The 24,183-nt window shown below is 41.5% G+C and overlaps 2 protein-coding genes across 3 annotated transcripts; one reads left to right on the top strand and one right to left on the bottom strand.

The window, feature by feature from the left end:
- The first annotated feature begins 2,466 nt into the window (after positions 1–2,466).
- Positions 2,467–12,089, top strand: LOC146640282 (apoptosis regulator BAX). Of its 2 annotated transcripts, XM_085350741.1 has the most exons (7): positions 2,467–2,669; positions 2,759–2,832; positions 3,623–3,671; positions 9,519–9,680; positions 10,797–10,929; positions 11,359–11,463; positions 11,560–12,089. In XM_085350741.1, the coding sequence occupies exons 1-7, from the start codon at positions 2,467–2,469 to the stop codon at positions 11,656–11,658; spliced, it is 825 nt and encodes a 274-aa protein (XP_085206867.1). In that variant the 3' UTR covers positions 11,659–12,089. The 2 variants fall into 2 exon arrangements, with proteins under 2 accessions (XP_085206867.1, XP_085206859.1); XM_085350733.1 differs by having other exon boundaries at positions 2,647–2,832.
- A 2,433-nt stretch (positions 12,090–14,522) lies between these two features.
- Positions 14,523–19,783, bottom strand: fgf19 (fibroblast growth factor 19). The gene is made up of 3 exons (XM_085350723.1): positions 19,555–19,783; positions 19,351–19,454; positions 14,523–16,657 (listed from the first exon to the last, which is right to left on the bottom strand). The coding sequence occupies exons 1-3, from the start codon at positions 19,760–19,762 to the stop codon at positions 16,343–16,345; spliced, it is 627 nt and encodes a 208-aa protein (XP_085206849.1). The 5' UTR covers positions 19,763–19,783; the 3' UTR covers positions 14,523–16,342.
- Between the last annotated feature and the right edge of the window lie 4,400 nt (positions 19,784–24,183).

Here is a 24,183-nt window from a genome sequence, read left to right on the forward strand (position 1 = left end):
CAACAAGCTTGTGTGTATTTCAGCTAGATTTCAGCTCAAGTTTTTCTTATTTTGCGAAGCTTTAATTTACAAAGATTTACACTGTGACGTTATGCCTCGATGCATGCTCAATCATCCAGGCAGGGAAATCCCAAAAAGTTGATTCTGTTCATCTGGACGTAGCGTCTTCAATGGGAGAAACATTTTGTCACTTCAGCCTGAAGAATTCACTTGGATGAGTTTTGAAACTTTTCTCCCACTGAAAACACTGCGTCCAGATGAACTGAATCAACTTTTTGATACAGTCCATGCAATACAATAGTATTCAAATATTCATTAAAAATCATCCTTGATAGTTGATGTCAAACTTTCAAAATATTTCTCCTCTAGTCCACTTACTGTAGCTCTGGGCAACGTTTCATCTCTATTGACTGCAATATTCCAGAAAAAATAATATATGGCTTTTGCTCATGTTTGATGCAATACAATGGCATCGTATTCAAAAATTCATTAACAATCATCCTTGATAGTTGAGGTCATACTTTTAACACATTCCTCCTCTGGCCCACCGACTCTACGTCTGGGCCAAGTTTCATCTCAAACTACTTTCATACTCGCAAGAAATTAAAGGACAATTCTGCTCAAATTTACAAAACTTTAAAGGAATGTGATAACATCATGTTACAAATGTATTAAAATCATCTGTGATAGTTGACATGAATTTCTCAACAGATTCCTCTTCTTGGACACCCACACTGTATGTGTGCACAGAAATTAAAGGACTTTTCTGGTCAATTTTCAACATGCTCGATCGATTATATCATCACATGAAAAAATTTTAAATCATCTGTAATTGTTGACATGAAATTGTCAGATGTGCTGGAAAACATTATATTCAAATGATGAAACACCGCAGAACTAGAACGTGAATAACTACATAAAACCAAAGGAAATTATGAACCCACAAAACTCGAAACGCTATTAATTCTCTACAGTACAAATACCTCTTACAGGTTACTCTGGCCCGTTAAAAACTAACAGACCCTTAGGGCTGTTTTCCAAGCCACTAAATTTAGCCCAGTTAGTTACTGTAGCAGTCTCATGAGGTGCTATGATTCAGTGACAACTCCAGATATTATTCCACTGCGAACTTTAATCCATCCAAGCACATGTACACATAATGGCCAATGCCAAAAACGTAACCCCCCACGTACTGGATTAGCCAACACAGGTACGGTAGCTCATATGAGACAAATGGTGCAGAGTGATCATTTAACCAAATAATCTACAGTTACCAAGTGCACTGAGCTACAGGGAAGATGCTGCAAAACTACCTACATTTCAGTTTGCATCAGAGAGGGCAGCCCCAGAGAGCTTTTGAGGCAGGGAAGGGTTACAACTGGGCGAGTCCTCTCATACGTTGGCTTAATCTAAGCTCTGCACTGTTTGCCGGCTAAAACCAATCAGAGATTTGGACTCTTTAAACAGACAGCCAATCCATGTTATACTGGGGTACTCAACACCACTTTCCTGTCTGTCTTGACTTCACTATCCAGTAAAGGCAAAAAAGAGAAATATAGCAGTAGTTGGATCCAAAACTTTGCAGATATTTTGTGTGAGTGCAGAGATGATGCATTTGTGGAGACTTTCATGTCAACTATCAACTATGTCAAGATGACTTTTTTTGTAAGGTTTTGTTTATTAAAATAACCTTGTTGAATGTGAGTAGAAATGTCCTTTAATTTCTCTGGAATCATGCAGCATTTTGTGATGAAGGTTGACACGCATGCAGAAAAGGTAACGAAGAGGAGTCAAATGACATTTTCATGTCAACAATCACAGAGGATTTTTTTGTTATTATTCTTTATGTGATATAATCGATTGAGCATGTTGAATTTGACCATAAAAGACCTTTAATTTCCCCAGAATTATGCAGTGGATTGAGATGAAACTGTGCGTGAAAAACTGATGAAACTAGTGTGGGTGTCCAAGAAAAGGAATCTGTGAGGAATTCAGCTATCACAGATGATTTTTAATAGATTTCTCACAGGACATCATCACATTCCTCTGAAGCTTTTGAATTTGAGGAGACTTGTCCTTTGATTTCTTGGGAGCATGAAAGCAGTTTGGGACGAAGCTTGGCCCAGATAAGAGAAAAAATCTGTTAAAAGTTTAATGTCAACTATCAAGGGTGATTTGTAATGAATTTGTGAATATGATGCAACCAGGCTGTCCCAGTGCAACGCGTGCGCTGGCGTGTGAGTGTGAGCGTGCATTTGTGCGCGCGCGCGATCAGGAACGAACGAGAGCATGCGCTGACATAAAGGCTGGTGTTGAAGCGCAAGATAATTTATAGGGTGGATCAGAAGCGGCTGGCTTCATCGCGGCGCACAAATGACGGCTCACTTGACCGCGGTAGTAAAAAAACAAAACGCCATCACTAACATCACTTCAAGCGGGCCTTGGGGCAAGTGTCCTGCTTTGACAATGATGGTTCGTACGGAGTATCTGAACTGTGGAAGAACACAAAGTAAAACAGATAAATACTCCTCTGTGGGCAGGTTTCTGGGCGAGTATCTCCATCTGTGGGATTTCTGTGAGGCGTGTCTACGGACTGCTGGTCCCGTCGCTACGATACTTCCGTATCACTTCCGTGTGCTTCTGTTGAAAGGCGGGTTTCCACAGACTAGGTAACCGTGACTTTCTTGGTTGTACGAGGTCAAGTTAGCGTTGAACATTCAAATATCTCAAATCTCGTCCATCTCCGCGCGGACACGAGGTTTGGCTCCATGGCTGACGGCCGAGGGGGGCAGAATCCGGAGCAGGAGCCGAGGGGCGCCGCGGGTGGAGACGGTAGGTGGAGACATTTTTGGTTCAGCCGCTGAAGTTAAAAGCTAAACGGAGGCAAAAGTATAACGAGTCCGAACCGGAATAAAAAGTTAGGATGAAAGAATTGCTTCGAACTACTTTTAGTAGTTAGAGGGGCTGGTGTGTTGGAGATCACCTTGGTTGCTGTCACTAAACCCGAGTCTGGTTCAGCTCAGCCCGGAGAACAGCGGCTGTACCGACTCCATGCGGGACTTGCCCCAACACAGTGTGTGCTTTACAGCCTCAACAGGCCGCTGTCGGCCTGCTAGTTTTCACCAGGAAGCCTGTGTGGACTATGCTACACCTCTGATAATTATGGCCACTCATGACGTCGTCGTGACGTCACACGAAGACAAAGTTTAACAGCCCAACTTTAATGTAGTTAACTGATAATGCGACTATTAGAGACTGTGGGCTGGTGGAGTGAACGTGAATAATGTTTTCTTTATATCTGCTTTAACCAGAATTCTGCGATTCTTCACTGCTTTGTCGCAAACAGCTGTTCCACAGGACACATTACAGCTGGAAACAGGGATCTTGGCGAAAGTGAAAGCAAGCTCAAAGTACCTCTTAAGAAACAAACCACCATGTTCTTTGATTCAGTCTTTGTCAAGTAATGATGACATAAGTTGGTTGGCAGTTTTTAAAAACTTCATTGTGTTTTGTACTGTTGGCATTGCTTTGCTACTGATTGTAAAGGTTTTGTTTTATGCCCCTTCCCCCCACCTTGAATAAAAATATGAGTAAATAGTCTATTATCTGCTTGCTCTTCCAGATGTCGTTGATGATTCCATCCTCGAAGAAGGTGCGGTTGTCTTTAGAGGGTGAGTCTCAGCATTGCTGTTGGGTACGGTCATACCCATGTGTTTGACCATAAAAATCTTACATTTTAAACTGAGGATGGATACAGAAAGTTGATTCTGTTCATCTGGATGTAGTGTTTTCAGTGCGAGAAGCATTTCATCACTCTTCCAAGTGAAATGTTCACTCTCAGCTGACTGCAGGTTTGCCCAACGTGATAAACAGTGCATTTGAACAATGGCTGAAACTAGCACGACTGACTAACAGTGGGCCATGAGCTCAGTTTCAGGATAGCTATTAAGCAAACTGACATCTCCATTGATCAGTATCCATGAGTACTATTCACAGGCAGAAGGGGAATGGCTGCAATCACAGAGCTGTAGATGGTGAAAGATGTAGTCTTAAGTCTCCATCCATTAACTCTCTTGCAATTCAATTTAATTCAATGTCTTTATACAGCGCCAAATCACAACAACAGTTGCCTCAAGGTGCTTTATATTGTAAGGTAAAGACTCTACAATAACACAGAGATAACCACCTGTGAACTAGTGGTTTGGTGACAGTGGGAAGGTAAAACGGCCTTTTTAACCACGAAGAAACCTCTGGCAGATTAAGGCTCAGGGAGGGGCAGCCTTCTCCGGCAAACAGTTGGGGGTGATGGGAGAGGAAGACAGGTCAGGCACTGTGGAAGAGTGCCAGAGATTGCCTATTGTTGTCAGGGTTGCAGGGGGCTGGAGCCTAGAGCAGGGCGATATGACCAAAAATATTTATCACGATATACATTTGAAAATTTGTGATAATGATATAACTGACGATATAATTGACACGAGACAAAATACTTTACAACTCCACAACTTTATTAGTGCAAAAAAAAAATCAATGTATTTTCACTTAAACAAGCAGCTGTTTTTTATGTGCATTAAAGTTTATATAAACATGTAACAGTGCAAATGCAAATTCCTCGCTGACAGTTTAACCAAAAGGTATTTCCAGTGGAAACTGGCCGACATATCCTCAGCATAACCAAGTATAACATCCACAAAACTTAAAAAGAGGTTATACACACAATACGGTAATATCATGTTGAAGCACAGTACGTATCACTCCGCAAGGCTCCGCCTACGATAGCCGTAATGCTCCAACAATCCATCAAGCGGTGCGGCTTCGTAGCTTAGCAGAGTCGTAGTAAAACATTTGACAGATTTTCGAGCGCCGTGCACATAAAATCGTTTCGAGGTCAGTAAACACAACCAGAGTTCATACATAAGGCACACGGGGTTATAAGGGGCTCTGTTGACTTTCAGAAAAATCAAAGGATTGATTTTAAGTGCGCCGTATTTTCCAAACAACACGGTAATAACGACGGCCCGCTAGCATGCGCTACCAAAAATAGTGCTTTGTTGTGTATCTGACGGACGAAAGCTAAACCAGTTCCACACCAGTGAAGTTGCAGCATTTTTACAAACCAGTTCTGGTTCATCTGTTTCATTCAACGATCCGCTTTCGCTCTTCTCATTCTGCGTCGCCGCCGTGCTTTTTCCGCCATGTGCATATGAAAACAAAGGCACTGCACATGCGCGTTTTACCCATATTCTATCGCAATATTTGATTTTCTTATCGTTGCCCAACATTATACCGGTATTGCCGTGAACGATGTGATATGGCCGAGCCCTACTGGAGCCTATCCCAGCTACCATAAGATGAGAGGCAGGGTACACACTGGACAGGTTGCCAGTCTGTCTAACACCAATGCATAGAGAGAGACAACCATTTACACTCACATTTACATCTATGGGCAATTTAGAATTACCAATTAACCCAGGGGTACACCTGAATAAAATGATTAGTTCATTACCAGACCTCTGGAGAACTTTAAGATAGTTTGAGGAGGTCATTTAATCATTTAAATCAGCTGTGTTGGATCAAGGACCCACCTAAAACCTGCAGGACACCGGCTTTCGAGGCCTGGAGTTCCCTACCCCTGAATTAACCCAATCCCATTAACTGCATGTCTTTGGACTGTGGGAGGAAGCCGGAGTACCTGGAGAGAACCCATGTAAAACAAATTTTGCATGAATAGAAGAAAGCAGTTCTTCGTACTTCTTAAAATATGTGCATTGAAGGACATGTGCTGGTCAAAAACAACTCCAAGATTCCTTACAGTGTTATTGGAGCCCAGAATAAGCATTTGGTTAGATACCATATTTCTATGATTTTTAGGGTCGAGTACAATAGCTTCAGTTTTATCTGAATTTAGAATCAGGAAATTACAGGTCATCCAGGTCTTTATGTCTTTAAGACATTCCTGCAGTTTAACTCATTGGTGTGTGTTATCTGGCTTCATGGACAGATAGAGCTGGGTGTCATCTGCATAGCAGTGTAAATGTATGCTATGTCTTCTAATGATGCTGCCTAAGGGAAGCATGTATAATGTAAACAGAATTGGTCCTAGCACTGAACCCTGTGGAACTCCATAATTAACCTCAGTGTGTGAAGAGGACTCTCCATTTACATGCACAAACTGGAGTCTATTAGGTTGCAAGACAGCTAGGGACCCAGTGGGCGAGCAGTCATTCCTGTTATACTCTGAAGTCCGTGCGTCTTTGCCTGCTCAAATCAGCATTACCTTTTCAGGATGTGCACTGTACATGTAAATAGACTGCAGAGTACTGGGTACTGGGCTGACAATGTAGCAGAGTTGTTTGGTCTGAACTAAAATCACAACACTGATCATAGGTAGGTTTTACATCGAGCTTGTAGTTTATTTTGCAGACAAAACTTTAAAAAAAAAATGATCATGGTACTTTCTCTATATAAATCTGCATGTCCAGCTGGTCACAGCAGATGCTAGATGACAAACGAATTGGCTTTTCTTTTCCACCTGAGCACTCAGTGATTCATACAAGCACTTTTTATAATGCTGACGTGCTTTCTAACAACAACTTGGGGTTAGGTGTCTTGCCCAAGGATATTTGTACGCAGAGTGGAACAGCCAAGGATTGAACCACCAACCATCTGATTAGTAAATGACTGAGGTCACATGATTTGGACTCGAGTCATTAATTTTATGACTTTAGACTTGACTTGAAAAAATGTTCTAAGACTTGTGACTTGACTTGGACTTTTACACCAATGACCTGGGACTTGAATTGGACTTGAACCGGTTTACTTGAAAAGACTTGATATCCATCCATCCATCCATTCGTGTCCGCTTATCCTTTTCAGGGTCGTGGGGGCGCTGGAGCCTATCCCAGCTGTCATAGGGCGAGAGGCGGGGTACACCCTGGACAAGTCGCCAGTCTGTCGCAGGGCCAACACACAGGGACAGACAACCATTCGCGCTCACATTCACTCACACATTCACACCTATGGGCAATTTGGATTAACCAATTAACCTATCCCCACTAACTGCATGTCTTTGGACAGTGGGAGGAAGCCGGAGTACCCGGAGAGAACCCACGCAAACACGGGGAGAACATGCAAACTCCCAAAAGACTTGATATTTCACCACAAATAGGGCTGCTCAATTAATCGAATTTTAATCACGATTACGATCTGGGCTTTCAACGATCATTAAAAATGACTGAGCTGATTATTAGCCCCTCCCTCGTGCTTTACTCTCGCGCTGCTCCGTGTGGCAAATCGAGCGCACCTCTCTGCATTTCGAACATACGTCACAACAATTAAGAGCAGCGATCTCCAACCTTTTTTGCGCCACGGACGGTTTATGCCCGACAATATTTTCACGGACCGGCCTTTAAGGTGTCGCGGATAAATACAACAAAATAAAACCAGTACCGGTACCGAAAAAAAGAAAATTTATTCATGACACACGTGAAAAGACCCAGGAAAACCGAGTAAACGATAACAAAATAACGCTGAAAACCGATAAAAACCCTGAAAACCATACATTTCACACCTGAGCCTCAACGCTCGCGGCCCGGTACCAAACGACTCACGGACCGATACCGGTCCGAGGCCCGGGGGTTGGGGACCGCTGATTAGAGGACCCGAGGGAAGCTCGGAAAGCTCAGCAGAAGTTATATGGAGAGGAGAGTGACTGCTGTTGGTTGAAAAGAGAGGTAAAAAACCTTCAGTGGTGTGGAAACATTATGGGTTCAGTCAGACGTGGATCAAGTAGACACAGTGGGTAAACTTTGCTACAGTGTAGCTGCACCACAGAGCAACACTGCGAAGTTCACTAAACACAGATGTTTACATTTTTCATTTATTTTTTATATTGCAAACATTTGCACTGTTATCAGTATTTGCACACTATTTTATATTATTTTTTGACAAACTTTAAAGTCATTATTCAACACATTGTTATTGTTAAATAAATATCGTCAAATAATCGAGATCTCAACTTCAGTGAAAATAATCGTGATTATCATTTTTGCCATAATCGAGCAGCCCTAACCCCAAATATAAAATTTAACACGCATATTATATAGAAAGTGTGCACCGTTAATTCAATTCATTTATTCAAACCACACTCCGTACGTATGTGTGCGTGAGCTGTAGCACAGCCAATCAAATTAACCAGATTTTTTTTTAAAAAGAAAAGAAAAAAAAATGCTGTAAGGAGTTATTTTTTTTCAGGTACATAAACTATGAAGTAGTCAACAAAAAAACGAAATGCAATATGCAAAACATGCAAGAAGAGAATCACAGACAGAGATGGAACAACTTCCAACTTTGTCCGACAGTTGAAGTTGCATAAAGAACGGTAGGTTCTCTCTTGCTACGATGAGATCATGACTTCATCTAACTTTGTGATGTCAACTAACTTTAATGTGTATGATATTTTTGTCATGTGATTTTAAAGCCGGCCCTACAAGGGCATCCAAGAATAACATGCAGCTTATCTCAGAACTGTCGGTGAAAATTATTCTTGGAGCTAGGTTTAATTGATCTGCATTTTAAAGAGGTACAATTTCACAATTTGTGTATATTTTCTAAGTTCACTATTTCGACATGTGTTGAGAAAAACACAGAATTAAAAATCACATGGTCTAATATTTACATTTAGCATAACTGCAACATGCTTTTTTCTTTTTTTTTTGTTTAAAGACTCGAAAGGACTTGAAATTCAAAGTTTCAGACTTGTGACTTGACTCGGACTTTTACACCAGTGACATGGGGCGATCGTGGCTCAAGAGTTGGGAGTTCGCTTCGTAATCGGAAGGTTGCCGGTTCGAGCCCCGGCTTGGACAGTCTCGGTCGTTGTGTCCTTGGGCAAGACACTTCACCTGTTGCCTACTGGTGGTGGTCAGAGGGCCCGGTGGCGCCAGTGTCCGGCAGCCTCGCCTCTGTCAGTGCGCCCCAGGGTGGCTGTGGCTACAATGTAGCTGCCATCACCAGTGTGTGAATGTGTGAGTGAATGGGTGGATGACTGGATATGTAAAGCGCTTTGGGGTCCTTAGGGACTAGTAAAGCGCTATATAAATACAGGCCATTTACCATTTACTTGAGACTCGACTCTGACTGCCATTACTTGAGACTTGACTTGTGACTTGAGGATAAAGACTTGAGACTTACTTGAGACTTGCAAAACAATGACTTGGTCACACCTCTGGTAAATGACCTGCTCTACTTCCTGTGATGCAGTCCCCCTAATAGATAGCTGCCCCTCCCTGAGCCTGGTTCTGCTGGAGGGTTCTCCATGTTAAAAGGGATTTTTTTTTTTTTTGCTTGCTCATAGTGGATCTTCTGATTGTTGGGGTTTTCTGTTTTTTCTGTATTATTGCAGGGTCCTACAATATAAAGCGCCTTGAGGTGACCGCTGCTGTGATTTGGTGTTGTTTGAAGTTTACTGAGGAGAATCTTTGTATAATAAAATTGTGGGTGTTTTTTTTTGTCTGCTACAGGTATGTGATTGCACATATAAACACAGAGGAGCCCAGTCGACACGTGACTTCTGAGGATTTGGGAGGAAGGCCAGATGAACAACAGGATCCACAAGTCAAAGAAGTGGTAGAACAGCTGCGCAAGATAGCCGACAGTTTAAACCGCAATGCTGAGCTTCAGAGGTGACTGCATCAGCTGTTTCAGCAGATTCTTTGAATACCAATTACCAATATGCTCTTTCCACATCATGCTGACACTACTATTGGCAGATTTACAATGCAAAACCTCACTTTCTTTTCATCTTTTCAAAGTTCAATGTGTTTAAAGCAATTGTTTACATATTATGTAAATATAAGGCAAACTTTTGAATGTGACTGGTGACATTAAAATGCAGGATTTCATCACCCATCTCCTAATATCCCGGTGCGATGTCCTAACTCATGTCAGTTAAAGTTCACTCTATACTTCCAGTGTAACGATGAAAATCTGGGAAAAACACAAACTGGAACGTGTCATTTCTTGAGCTTGACCATGGCTCTTTCCATGATGCTATCTCGTAGCACAGTGGTACTGACTGGAGAATTGGCTCCACCTACTGCTGCTCTCTAGCAGTGAATTAAAATATTGAGTCACTTTCTTTAACCCAGGGGTGGGGAACTCCAGGCCTCGAGGGCTGGTGTCCTGCAGGTTTTAGATGTGTCCTTGATCCATCACAGCTGATTTAAATATCTTGAAGTTCTCCAGAGGCCTGGTAATGAACTAATCATGTGATTCAGGTGTGCTGACCCAGGGTGACATCTAAAACCTGCAGGACACCGGCCCTCGAGGCCTGGAGTTCCCCACCCCTGCTTTAACTCCTCAGCTGTAAAAGGCCGATGTGGCATTGTGGTCACCGTGCTGGGTGAACGGACAGCATGGGTGCTCAAGTTTGTGAATGCGATAACTTAAGAATTTTGCCATTAATCTAATGGGTGCAGCTACTAAAAACCTCTGTCGAGTTCGGATCTCAGTGACCTCAACCTCGGGGTCAGAGGTCATGTCTTCTGAAAATCTTGTGGACACATTAAAGACAAAGATGTCACCTGAGGTTTTCAAAATGATACCAGGAGGCTGAGGGGTAGCGCTTTTGTGGAAACTCAGATTGTTTGTGTTGCACTTGCATGACAAGTCGGTATACGATTAAACTGCTGAGCGAGCAGATCTGAACTATGAACAGTACTAGCAAGAAGAATTTGGGTCAGTAAATCAGTTCAGCCAAATCATTCTCATATTTGAATGTGTCCATTTCCTCCCATCAGACTGATAAACCAGGTTCAGGGGAACTGCGTTCAAGATGTCTTCATGGCAGTTGCAAGAAACATCTTTGCTGATGGCATCAACTGGGGTCGAGTAGTGGCTCTCTTCCATCTGGCCTGTAAACTTATACACAAGGTACACCATCTGCCACAGCTGGTATTCTGTGATCCCTGCCTGTCAGAATCTTTCTCCTCATGCTGGATATAGGAAAGGAATTCCCCAGCGTGGCTTTTTCTCACACCCACCAAACGTACAAACATAATGGGTGTGAGAAAAAGGACCCACAAAAGGGCCGCAATTGCTGTGGCACAAACGTGTTGCAGCCACTGGGCTTAACAGCTCTTCTGGTGGAATCTCTGCACTGTAAGTAATGTTTCCTCACTGAGGTTCCAGTACGTTCAGCATTCTGTCAAAATTCCTCACATTAATTAAAGAAATACAGACTTGTAGTAAGTGTGCATACAGGGCTAACAATGCCTGCAGGAGGGTCTCATGCACATTTGACAGCAGGGTTCCTACGACTTATGTTAATGGCTTTGTTCCATATCTGTTTCTCCTTTAAAGGCTATTACCGCCAATCACTTAGAGAACATCCAAATGATCATCAGCTGGGTCCTCCAGGTCATCAGGGAGCAGGTCTACAGCTGGCTTGTGGCACAAGGGGGCTGGGTAAGTGAGTAAACGTTCATAAAGCTCATTGCGGTCTTCTGTTTGGACGCCTCAGGTACATCCACAGCTCCTAATATTGATCTGTTGATCTTGCAGGAGGGGGTGATCCGTGGTTTCTCTCGATGGAGGACAGCAGCCATGGTAGCATCAGTAGTATTGGTGGTAGCCTTTGTTTACTACCGGAAAGTACGATAAAAACATCGGACCTCACAACCAAGACTGCAGTGCCTTCATCTGGATACAGACGGCTTGTTAGGAAATCAGTCACTCCTCAGCCTCCATCTCATTAACAAGAGGAGGTAAAGTACTGTGCTTACAGGGACGGATCTTCTCTTTTCTCAGGTTTCAAAGAACAAAAGCGCTTTTGCTGCCAGATGTCCAGTGAGCATCTCAGCCTTTCTTCACTAGCAGGTGATCAGTGGCTGCCGTGGATTTCTGAGCTGCTGTATCTAACACTGGAGGCTCTCAGCTGTCAGCCGATGCTGCTGTTGCACCCGATCTTACCTGAACCACACCTGAGGGAGTTTACAACAACATAATTATCTTAATTAAGCCAACTGAATGTGCCATAGTTTCACCGTAGCTGGTGTCTGAAATTTGAATTATGTTGTATTCTGTCTCAGACAGTCTTGTCTCTTTAAAGTCTTTTTATATACTTGTTTAGGTTTCTAGTATCAAAGGACGTCAAATCACACTGTAAAAAAATGCAAATGTTCCTTTTATGGATTTTAAAAACTGGACAAGAATCCTCAAAGTGAGTTTTTCTGAAAGACTTCTTCACTGAACTGTTTCAACAAATAATTTGAAATTACAAAGGGGAAATGTGTTGGTTAAATAAGCTTTTATCAAGAAAACAATGTTTTAACAAAGTGCAATGGTTTGGAATAAATGTAAACCCTATTTAATTAAAACTGTAAAAAGAAATCATAAATATTTAGTGTTTGTTTGTTTTCTATGCAAATTTAAATAAAAAAGAAGGGCAACGAAAGACCTGAAATGTTGTTTACAAACATGTTGGGGGAAACGCAGAAATGCTGCTGCTCCTGAATTCACTAATAATGAAAAACCATCATCTCTAGTTGGACCAAAGAAAAAGTGAAACACAGACGTTCCATCCTCCAGGGCACAAAGAGGAGGCGAGACCGTGTAGCTTTATATCATCTCTGTCATGAGTATTTTACACACCTGTACAGCACCATTAATGATCAAAGATCTACAGGCACCAGCCACTAACACAGCTAATTATGTGGTAGCAGCTCCACGTAGACATGGTCAAGTTCAAAATGAGCATCACAAAAGACAAAGTATCCGGGTCGATTCTGTATCAGGGAGACTCAAGGACTCATCTTCTCGAGTTCCTGAAGTTTTTCTCAGACTGTTGTTTTTGAAAAAAATAATAAATAAAGACAGCATCTTTTGAAATGCATTTCCAGCATTAAATCCAAAATGAACAATTAGTAATAACTCAGTCTGTGTGTGTTCTGTCATGTCTTGTTCATTCGACCCACTTAACAATTGGCAGCTCTATTTGAAAGTAAATAGGAAGAGGTTATCTTAAGTTTGGGGTCTGCAAATCTCATAAACCCATATTTAATTCACAAACGAACATAGAAAACGTTTAAACTGGGAACTATTTCAAGAAAAATATGAGCTCATTTTGAATTCGATGGCAGCAACATCTCTCAAAAGATTTGGGCCATGGATAAGTTTCCCACTGTGTAGCATCCTATTCTTTAATATCGGCAGGTAAGGTCTGGGAACTGAGGATGTTCTCCAGATGTTCTCAGCTGGGGAAAGGTCGAGTCGACTGCAGGCAGCCCAGTTCAGCACCCAAACTCTTCTGCTAAACACACATGCTGCTGGAATAGCTGCAGGTTATTATTATCCACTCCAGATGAGAAGAAAAGCTACATTTTCCAACATCTGTGGGATATTGCCCAAAAAAAATAGACTGTACGTGATGACCTCCAGGAAGATAATTTAGCCTCCCGAGAGACTGCAGATGCAAATTAGTTGTAAGCCATGTCTGGCAGCATTTCTATGAATCGTCTGAGCCGTTGTCTCTTTCTGGAGAAAATGACTCAAAATTCCTAAGACGACCTGGTGTGGACCTGTGTTCTGTGACAAAACATGCTTCTTCTAAGCTCAAAATAAAAATGAATTAACTGCTCCAATTACACTACACGTTGTCTCCATTTCAAACATTTTCTTTTTAAGCCTTTGGCAACGTTTGAGGGGAAAAACATAATATAAGAATTGTCTCAGAATTTTGTCACTAGGAATAAGTCATTGTACCATGAAACTTTGTGAATATGGGGTAAGATCTTTAAAAGTTCAATACAAGGACTGAAGCTGTGCACAGAAAGGGAACATTTAGCATCTGGAAACGCTTTGGCGAACAGTTTTCAGCATGTACACGGATTGTCGGTAACTTGTGATGTGCTAAAAGCCCAGTGTCTTCACAAGAATGGAAAGGAGCAATGACAACAGTTTTTCTGAAGGTTTCACAAAATACTGAAATAACAAACCTCTGCAGCTGGTTTCTTAATTTGAAACGGGGGGAAAGGGGCAGCAAAACACTAACTGAAGTAGATGGAGAAAGGTTTTGTTGGAAATAGTTGTACAGTGCCACTTTTAATTAGGAAATCCGAAGTGTCTGGGACATCTGGGAGTTCATTGTAAAGCAAACAAACTGTAGCAGTGGTAGATGGCTTACCTCATCAAGCTTTTATTTACACCGTTCATTATCTTTGAATTATTTAGTTTTACAAAAGAAAGAAAATCAATGTAGTAAACATTTTACTGCTAATCTGAACTGTCGGGGGTTTCAAACTGAAATGAGCTGTGGGCCACTGCTGGGATGTCATCTCATTGGAGGGCCACGTCAGTGTTCAGGCAGTACAAAACAAACAAACAAATAAGAAAAGACCCACAAATTTATCAGAACATTTTGTGCCTTTTTCTTTTTCCCTTCGAATATTGTGTAAAAAGACCAAACTGCAAACGTGAGTGAAAACTATTTATTAAACAAATAAACATAACAATTTTTTTTACCCCAAATAATACATGTTCAAAGCAACACAACGGCGGCCCAATATCAGACAGAACTCCACTCTGCAGAGTCATAATGAAGCAGCTCGTTTTATTTTGTAGCTTCAAGCTGCTCTTCATATTTTGGCCACCAGATGTCAGCAGAGAGGACTGTGTTGAAATGCTTCGAGTAATGAACCGTATTTCAACACAAGCTTCAAAGCTTCATTTGGCCATCAGCACCTGTAATCCAGGCAAGGCAGGCTTAGAGTGCTGGAGCTGTGCTGGGCTTTATACAGCAATCTATCGCACACACATACTGTCACACTGATGAAAGTGTCTGTGACAAACTGGTGTACAGTGTCGAGCTTAAGGTGCAAACCGCTGGATGAGCCACTCCTACATCCTTACATGTAACAGGAATATTAAGTAAATATGAAGGTACAACGATTAAACAGGAATGACACTGATATTTAACAACTAAAGCACTTGCTGTAGTTTTACAGTACAAACTACACTTTATACTGTAGTCGTGAAGTTCTTCAGACATTACCGGACAGAGCTCAGTGTGGAAACATGATGTCCAAACAGGTACTGCCTCCTCCTTTGTGCTGATCTTATTCCACACATCATCTTCAGTTCAGACAGATAGTCTACCCTCAGTCACCACTTGCCTTCTTTCCTACAGAGGCCAGTTCAACATATCCATATTATCCCCATCTGTACATCTGTATGGGGTAAGTTCAGTCTGTATCTGTGACTGAACTTACCCCACTACTAACATCAGGCTAAGCAATATTAAAAAGGTTGTATTAAGAAGTGTTTAGTTTATAGGGTGGCTGTAGCTCAGGTGGCAGAGCAGGTCAGCCACTAATCAGAAGGTCGGTGGTTCGATCCCAGGCTGCCTCCTGGCTGCACGCCAAAGATACTAACCCCATGTTTGCCTACTGGTGGTGGTCAGAGGGCCCGGTGGCGCCGGCAGCCTCTGTCAGTGCGCCCCAGGGCAGCTGTGGCTACAATGTAGCTGCCATCACCTGTGTGTGAATGACTGAATGTAGTGTGAAGCGCTTTGGGGACCTTAGGGACTAGAAAAGCGCTATACAAATACAGACCATTTACCATATAGCGTTAAGCATTCTGAGTGGTCTGTAAAAAGCTGGGAAAAATTAAATTAGGATGAAATTAAATAATTAAATAAAAAAATCCAGTTGTGTGTCAACTTATCAGCATCACTGCTACATCCTGTATACATAAGAGGGTAAAAAAAAATCCATTGATGGTTTTCAGGAAAAGTCTTTAAAAGTGTTCACAAACCAGAAACCCTCTCATTGCCTGCACCAAGGTTTTGTATCTGTTGATTGCTTATGTTGAACACTATCTGCTCCAGAGCATAATTTACTGTGGCGATGTGAAAAGAGCACCTCGTTGACAGTAAAACCCAAGGCTAAAGCAGAGGTTACCTCACTACGCCTAAATCCTGCTTCATATTTCAGGAATACGTCGGACTCTTTCTTTAGTGTTACAGCATTTACGGCGCTCCTTCTCAGTCAGCCTGACTAATTCCTTTTCCTGCATGTGTTTGTGTTGCTTTTTGTTTGCCTGTGGTCAGTGAGCACCCTCACCTTGTCGTACCAGTGTCCTGGAGAGCACACTACACCTGTCCTCCACTCCGTTGGATCTGCTCTTGTAGTCTTTTGGGTCACTTGGAGTCTTTTGGACTTAACAGTGTGGGCAGGTACTTTCCCCGGTACAGGAATGCTGCACCGAGTCGCTGGTTTTACAACACTCGGAGAATAATGCACAGACACGCCTTGGCACATGCATTAGCAGGTGTCTTAGAGCTGCAGGCTCATCTCTTATGGAAGCTGGGGCTGTCAATGATCTGAGAGAACTTTCCAAATGAATCTATTGTGTCCACAGGTTCTTCTGTTTTTGCTTCTTTCATGTGGTCACCGATTTTTGCCCCAGGGGAAGGGATTTGATTCAGAGTGCTGATCCTGGGGAGGAACTGGGCCAGGGCTGGATCTCCTCGGTCTAAGCCCTGCAGTCTTTGCCGGTGGTTTCCCAGACTGAGCAGGACTCCATGTCTGTCAGAGATATAGATGTTGTACCCATCTGGCAAGATCTGCTCTCTGAAGATGCAGTCCTCTCTGCTGCAGGCATGCTGGAAAAGTTCACATTACATTCACATGCATCACTCTCCACATTCTACAATATACTTTATTGTATCCTTTATTTGAAATAAGTAAAAACAATATGGCTTTTTGGCATTTGTTTCCACTCAAAATGCATTTGTTTGCTGATCCTATATACATGTTGTACAAAGAGGGGTAAGGGTTAACAGGGACTATTAACAAAAACACACACACACACACAAAACATACGTAAATGGCACTGCAAGTTCTTCGATGGCTGTTTGCTTTGACCAAAGATACCCAGCCAGAGGCCAAGGTTGTTGTTGGTGCTGCTGGGTCTTTTCATTCAGCTTTTTCCACTTTGCAAACACATCCTGCCCTGCACCACACTGAACAAAGGTTGATGAACTGGTCGACTATTTGAATGAATGACTCTGCTGCTTGCAGTGAATATGGAGACGATTAACAACATATCACAAGCACGGCAGACCTTGCGTCACTTGTGTCTACAGAAACCTTTCTAGAATAGCCGCTGAAGAAGTTTGCAGTTAAAACGTACTTCTACTTTCTTTATGGAATAACAGTTCCCCACTTAGAGTTCAAATGTCAGCTTGACACCAAGTGAAACTAAAGTATTTATTGAAGTAAAAGTGCTGTATCAGAATATAAAGTTTAAACCAGTAATAATCGCATTTCAGTCGAACTGTGCAGATTATGAAATAGAGAAAGATTAATTATTAATCAATCAGATTAATCAGTTAAAACTTTTTTCCAACAGGTTTTTGCTATTTTACAAAGAGCACAAAGATGAAGAAGAAGCTTATTTCGCCTCTATTTTACTTGTCATGTGTGTCTCCTCATATGAAGAGAAGAAAACACGACACTGCGGAGAAAGGCTCCTTTTTAGACGACCTGAGGTCATCATGGTTTCACTGTGATTGTCTGTGTGAGGTAAAGCGTATTAGCAATTGCTGGATGAGATGCAACTGCAGTTGGTATTGTAACTATTATAGCTGCTGCAGTACATAAATATAACATAGTTGCGTCACAGGCAGAAAGGATCAGGAATATTCACATGGCTGTGCAATCCTGTGAAAGCTTAAATGCACCTGTACTGCTTCCATAGGAATTAAGAGGAGAAGCAGCAGCCAGGTGCTCCACAAACGCAGGACTTTAGGCACTTTGCAGGTCTGTGTTAACGTGTCTCAGTCTTCCCAGGTGTGGATGATCCAGTAAATTAGCCCCAAGGTCAGACTATGCAATGCTCAGATAAACTGCCAAAAGACCCGAGACCTGCATCTCTAACTCGATAGGCCTCAGTTTGTATGTTAGACGTTAAAATTCATCACAGCAAATTTAGAAAAAGACTGAACAAGTTGCTTCTTCTCTCTGAAAAGAACATGACGGCAACAACAAACAAACCACAAAACATCTGGAACACAGTCCATGTAGAGATGTCTGGCCATGATGTACAGCACGAGTTTGGAGAAAACCGAGCACAGTATATGAACACAAATATCTCAAAGCAACTGTGAGCACTGTGCTGGAGCGCTGATCATTGGGCACCTTACAGTCACTGAGTCAACCGTGTATTCTTCTGTACACCAAAGTAAGCTGAGCCGAACGATTGGCTGAAAATGGGTCATTCAGCAGAACAATGATCCCCATCATAGCAATACATTTACAACAGAATGGCTGAAAAAAATGAATTAAGATGTTGCAGTGGCCCAGCCAAAGTGCAGAACTCCACCCAACCAACCTGCTGTGGTGTAGGTTTAAGAGAGCTGTGCATAAACAAATGAACCAAAGCGACTTGCACATCATTGTGGTCCAAAATTCCTCCACAGTAATGTGAGGGAATAAAGTCCTCCTGATGAACATTGCTGCTGAAGGTGGCTCTACAATCAGGGCATGCACTTAAAGTCGTACAGGACTGCACAGAGTGAAAATGTTATGTTTCACAGGAAAGTACACAAGCAGCATGAATATAAACTTGGTCTATGTGTGGGGTCACATATTCTTACTTTCATGTTGGGTAGTTTGCTTGGTAATACAGAACAAACTCTCCAGTGCTGGGATTTCACAGACATTTCCAAAACGAGCATTTACTTTTCCTTGGAGCTGCTTTCTGAATCTGTTTGGGCTCTAGGACTCGCTGAAAGGTGAGGAGGAAGAAGCTGCTCATGACTCCATCGTGAGATGTAACATTTAGAAAAAATGTTAGCTACCACGAAAACACCCCCCTCCCTCACAACTTTTATCATTTGGAACTGAAACAATGACTGAATTAATTGATAACATTTTTTAAAAATTGTATTCTTAACTGTAAAAACATGTAATAACTGACAGATATTAGTAATAATATTCAGTAATAATTAGTTTTTTCATTTGTTTAAGTTGCCATTTTTCTATTTTGTTTGTTCTATTTACACTCTGAGCTTAAACATTGCATGTGTCACTTTTACTACACATGTATGCTTTACTGTTTGATATCAGCATCACTCAATCTGCACACAACACAAGTGTGTGACATTTGTCGTGTTTTTAATGAACTGCATGTGTCACTTAATTAGATATGCTAAAGTTATTTCTTGTCCTTCTACATTGTATTTTAGTCTTTTTTGTGTGATTTTGGAAAGAATTTTGTATCTCTCGTTTTGATAAGTGATATAAATAAAAACATGTATTCTTCTCCTTTTGTTAGTATTATTATTATGCTCACCGATGAGTACAGTGTGCCGTCGTCTTCTATGCAGAGAAACCTTGCGGTTGCCACCCCTCTGATGGCAACACGGCCTGGACCCACTGGACGAATCTCCATTAGGCCTAAAATGGAAATGTTCCCCACGGCGAAGCACACTGCAGTTAGTAACAAACACTGCAGTTTGCAGCCTTTTGACTCTGCGCTTCAAAGTGTTCCACTTACTGTGCAGAGTCTGGACGGCAGAACCACGGATCTGTCCACCCTCACTGATCAGCAGGTGCATTCCTGGCCTGGTGGCGTAAAGGTGCCTGAGCCGCACCACCTGGGCCCAGCCGTGGGCGATGTGGGGCCCGTTGTCTGACAGGGGCATGCAAACCATTCCAACACCAAACAGCACATTGACCGTGGATACGATGAGGAGCAGCAGCATGATTCGCGTGTTGTGGCTCCCTCCAGCTGGTAGTGAAGTAAGTGGACCTCTTCCTGCGCAGCCTTTTAAACGTGGCTCTTATCAGCTGCAGATAACCCCTTTTCCCAGAAACAAACCACAACACACCCCTGCACAACATCCAACTGAATCATGGCTCGCCGCTGGCCCCAGCCGAGCCCAAGTCATGTTAGAGTCAAAGATCAGCTGAATGTGCCGTCATATACGGACTGTCGTGCAGACTGTAAATACAGTCATATAGGTTTTTCTTTATGAACAATATATGATGTTAAGAACAGCACGTAAAAGGAGATCACTGTAGTAAGAGAAAAACACTGTAGGAGACTTCAGGTTTAGCTGTTGCATGTTGTAAATTAATCGCCAATATTGTCGTTCACAGTCGCTGCTGAATGAATACGAAGTATTTCACACTCAAAATGTGAAGGACATATACAAATGCAACACAGCACTGTGGATTAAGACTGCATTTCATTTTTTAAACAAAAAAATCAGGAAAAAAAACCTTCTTTTCTTACTTTTACTATAAAAACCTCCGCAGTAATATACACAATATCATAAATACCATAAGCCATCATAATCCAAGGAAATCTCGGCTCACACCTATAGCCTCGGTATCTATTATATTAATGATGTGTTGCATAATTACATTACATAAACTGTCATATTGCACATTATTTGAGGATAGGGTAAAGTCTACACATTGGTCAGAATCCATGCAAAGTTGTGAGACTGGGTCACTCTACACTAAAATAACAGACTTCTTTCCGCTCTTATCACATTCTGGCCGGTGCTTCCGCTGTTCTGTGTTGCATTTACATACAAGTTAAACTGTAATCAGAGTAAATATCACCATTCACTAAAATGAAACCCGAGGCCCAGATCTGACAAACCTCCATAACCTTTGCAAATTAATTCCTTCTGACTGCAGATTGTGTTAATGTCCGTTTGGGCTATGGCAGTTTTTCCAGCTGATCAAAAATGTAAAATTCATTTAAAATGTAAAGGTATGCAAAAGTTTCAGCCTCTGTTAGTGTTCAGTGACCTCCTTGGCCTGCAGAGTCTCAGTCTTGCACCATTTTTAAGATCCCTGCAGATTTCCAGTAACTCTAAAGATTTTAATTTGTGTTTGTAGGAATAGTTGCTGCATTTTAAGGTTTTACTGGGATCATTGTCCTGTAGAAGCTCTTCTCTCTTTCATATTCTTAACTTGCTGTTTGACATTTGCAACAAGAATTTATTTTTTCATGGAATCTCTTCTTACTTCTGATTATGCAGTATTTCCACTTGCTCTGGTTGCCATATAAAAAACAGGAAAGGTAAACACTTTGATGATTGTGGATAAAGAAATCATTTTTAACATCAACATTTTTCAGAAGCTTTGAGCATTACTGAAGACAGGCCTGAAGAGTCTGAAATGTTATCAAGCTTACTTCATGAGCCAATGATTGCTGAATTTTAAATATCATTACAATAACAATATTACATCCTCATTTATCCAAATACCATCTATTTCCTGTCTATTTGTTGCCTAGTTAATAAGATAACATAACATGAACTGCACGTCTATGCAGGCAGGCTCTATCTCTATCACTGAATCTGTCTACACAGCTTCTGTCACTAGATGGCAGACTAGAATATGAACTCTTCTCTTTAAAGCATGCAGGGGACACTGGGATTTATGCACTCAGGAAGTCACAAAAACGTTTGCATTGTTTTTCCTAATTAGACTTTGGCTCCACCTTATCATTCCAATTTTAACATTATGGAGTGTCTGAGTACAGACCTTGTGATTGTGTGGGTGGTGCGAGGCCTTTAAATTTTGTCAGTGAAAACAAACGTGTGATTTATGCTGCTGTTTTTCAAGATGTGCCTTCATTGCTGATATGGGCAAGTATTCCATTAAAACCATAAACAATTTATCATCATGATTAACTGCCATTTACTACATCACTTATTCGATTTAGCATCACAGGGTTATTTATGGTCAATTGAGTTATGAAATAAATAAACTGTGCTAAGTGAAATGAAAACAACAACAAAAGTCTAAATAGAAAAACTGTTTATAAGAAAGCATCTATCAAAGCAAAGTGCCAAAATGCACCAAAGTATAACGATATGCTCGACAGTATCAGTACCTTTCTCTCTCAGTGCATTTATATGCCATTGCTGCATGTAAATGAGTGTCTTCCCTCTCCTTCAGTTTCTACTTTTTGTGTGCATTTGTCGTCTCTTTATACTTTTCTTTTGTCTTTTCCACCTCAGCCCTGATCATTCCTGTCAAACAGTTGGTAACCCGATCTGATTCTTAGGGAATCATCTTCCTTTTTCTTTAAATAAACGTCTTTTGCTATATAAATCTTCTTCTGATGAGTATTTCTGTGATTTAAATAAATTAAACTGGTTTAAAGTGAACTAATTCGAACAGATTTGCAGTGCTCCCAGGCCTGAAAAGGTTCTCAGCAGTATTCTGATTACTGTCCTGGCATAAATCTGTGTGTATTTCTGTGGCATAAAAAAGAAAAGAAAAGAAAAACCCATTCAACGGATCCACTAAGTTCCCTAAATGTTCCCTAGAATGTTAGCTTTTAAAGGAAAAAATTGTTGGTGAATATTGGTTTGCTTGTTAACAGGCAATGGAAAGCGGCTTTACATTACAGAGTAATGTAGTGGGTTGACTGGGGGACATTGGAGAAGTATGGCTACTGATGGTGCTGCTTGTTTTGCTGAAAGAAACCTCAGGACGATAAGCCATGTCTGCACCCCAAGGAGCTCTGGCCAAACACATCCACACTTTCAAAATAGAAAGGGACAGAAAATCCTCTTCAGAGAGAAAATGCATAATAGACAATTCTACTCATCTCATTCAAAACTGGAAGTGAAGTTGATTAGATTATGACTTTGAATACATGCACAAGCAACATGTGCAGTCATAATCTTGTATCTTCTCATACATGTATTCAAAGTAGCGCTGAGTCAGTAAAAATGTTTTAGTGCCTTTTCGCTTACACTGCTACATGAGTGGAACAGGATTGGATCTTAATCTGCTTTACAAAAAGTACATTTTATTACCTGTAAGAAATGCATCGAACTCTTGAATCAAAGCTAAACCATCAACAGCTGTGTAAAGGACCCAACACACCGTGTTTCCGTTTTGCTTTTATTGCATGCACAGTTATATTTTTCTCCTGGCTCAACACACACAGCAGCCGACTTTCCAGTCAGACGGTTTAAGATGTTTTTTTTAACAGTGTGGCTCAACTACAGCCAGCTTGAAGGCCTGTGGTAGATAGCTGATTATTAGAGAGAGGTTGATCATATTTAAGACTGAATGTTACTGTGACTGAAGTTAACTTAAAAGATCAATTGGAGAAAAAGACTAATATCCAGTCAGCTGTGCACTCTCCTTGTAACAACTGGAGACTGTAACTGTAACTAACTGATTAGCTGCATTATCCATTATCACCACATATGTAACACTGACACTGTAAGGCTTGACATATCGTATTTTTGGATGTTCCAAAAGAAAAAAAAAAAAAAGAGCTCAGCTGAAGACAACATTTTAATCCAGAGCAAAAGCTGCATGTAAGGCTTACTACTAAGCTTACTAGTGGATAATTAAAAGCTGTAATTAACCCTGTTAAGTGTCTTTATTTCCTTCATGTATCACAAATTTGGCAATCAGACCTGCCTAATATTGTGTTGGTCCTCCTCTTGCTGCCAAAACACCCCTAACCTGTTGAGACACGGCCTCCATTAGACCCTTGAAGATATGCTGTGGTATCCGGCACCAAGATGTTAGCAACAGATTCTACAAGTCAAGTAAGTTGCGATGTGGGGCCTCCATAGATCAGACTTGTTTGTCCAGCATATCGCACAGATGTTCAGTTGGATTGAGACCTTGGAGGCCTTTGGGCAGAGGCCTCACTCTTTGGGTGGCGTGTTGCCCTAAAACACGTAAAAAATATCTCTAAACGCTTTTTCAGTTCAGAGTCAGAGTTAAACTAACTTCAAAACAAATACGGATGAAGACATATTGAAAACCCTAAAACTGGCTTTGGAAAGTCCAGTCTGCTCCTGAGTTTCACAAACGATACTTTCGACCCAGAGCAGTCTGCCACGATAGGTGTGGACTTGCAATCGATGGAAATAAAGCTAAGCTCGCCGTATGGGACACAGCTGGACAAGAATGGTTTTGCACTCCGAAAGAAGCCTCATGTTTGTGGTGGGTGTTTTAAATTAACCACATGGAGTATGAGTGTCAGGGCTCTGTGTGCGGGTAGGCAGAGATGAGGATCCAAATGCAGGACTCGAACACAGAATTGAAACTCAAAAACCTCAGCTTTATTGCTGGCAGGAAAACAAACATGAAGTGATGATGGAACACTGAGACCAAGGACACACAG

The sequence above is a fragment of the Diplotaxodon limnothrissa genome, linkage group LG1 (genome assembly GCF_057381915.1).
Source record: "Diplotaxodon limnothrissa isolate DT_005_m linkage group LG1, D_limnothrissa_male_GT1.1, whole genome shotgun sequence".
In the NCBI taxonomy this organism is placed as follows: Eukaryota; Metazoa; Chordata; class Actinopteri; order Cichliformes; family Cichlidae; genus Diplotaxodon; species Diplotaxodon limnothrissa.

Coding starts and splice junctions, on each gene's coding strand:
- LOC146640282 (XM_085350741.1), top strand. CDS start 2,467: ATGATGGTTCGTACGGAGTATCTGAACTGTGGAAGAACACAAAGTAAA. Junction 2,670..2,758: donor GGCGGGTTTCCACAGACTAG/GTAACCGTGACT, acceptor CGCGGACACGAG/GTTTGGCTCCATGGCTGACG. Junction 10,930..11,358: donor CCTGTAAACTTATACACAAG/GTACACCATCTG, acceptor TCTCCTTTAAAG/GCTATTACCGCCAATCACTT.
- fgf19 (XM_085350723.1), bottom strand. CDS start 19,762: ATGCTGCTGCTCCTCATCGTATCCACGGTCAATGTGCTGTTTGGTGTT. Junction 19,455..19,554: donor TGCCGTCCAGACTCTGCACA/GTAAGTGGAACA, acceptor TTTCCATTTTAG/GCCTAATGGAGATTCGTCCA. Junction 16,658..19,350: donor ACGGCACACTGTACTCATCG/GTGAGCATAATA, acceptor GAACTTTTCCAG/CATGCCTGCAGCAGAGAGGA.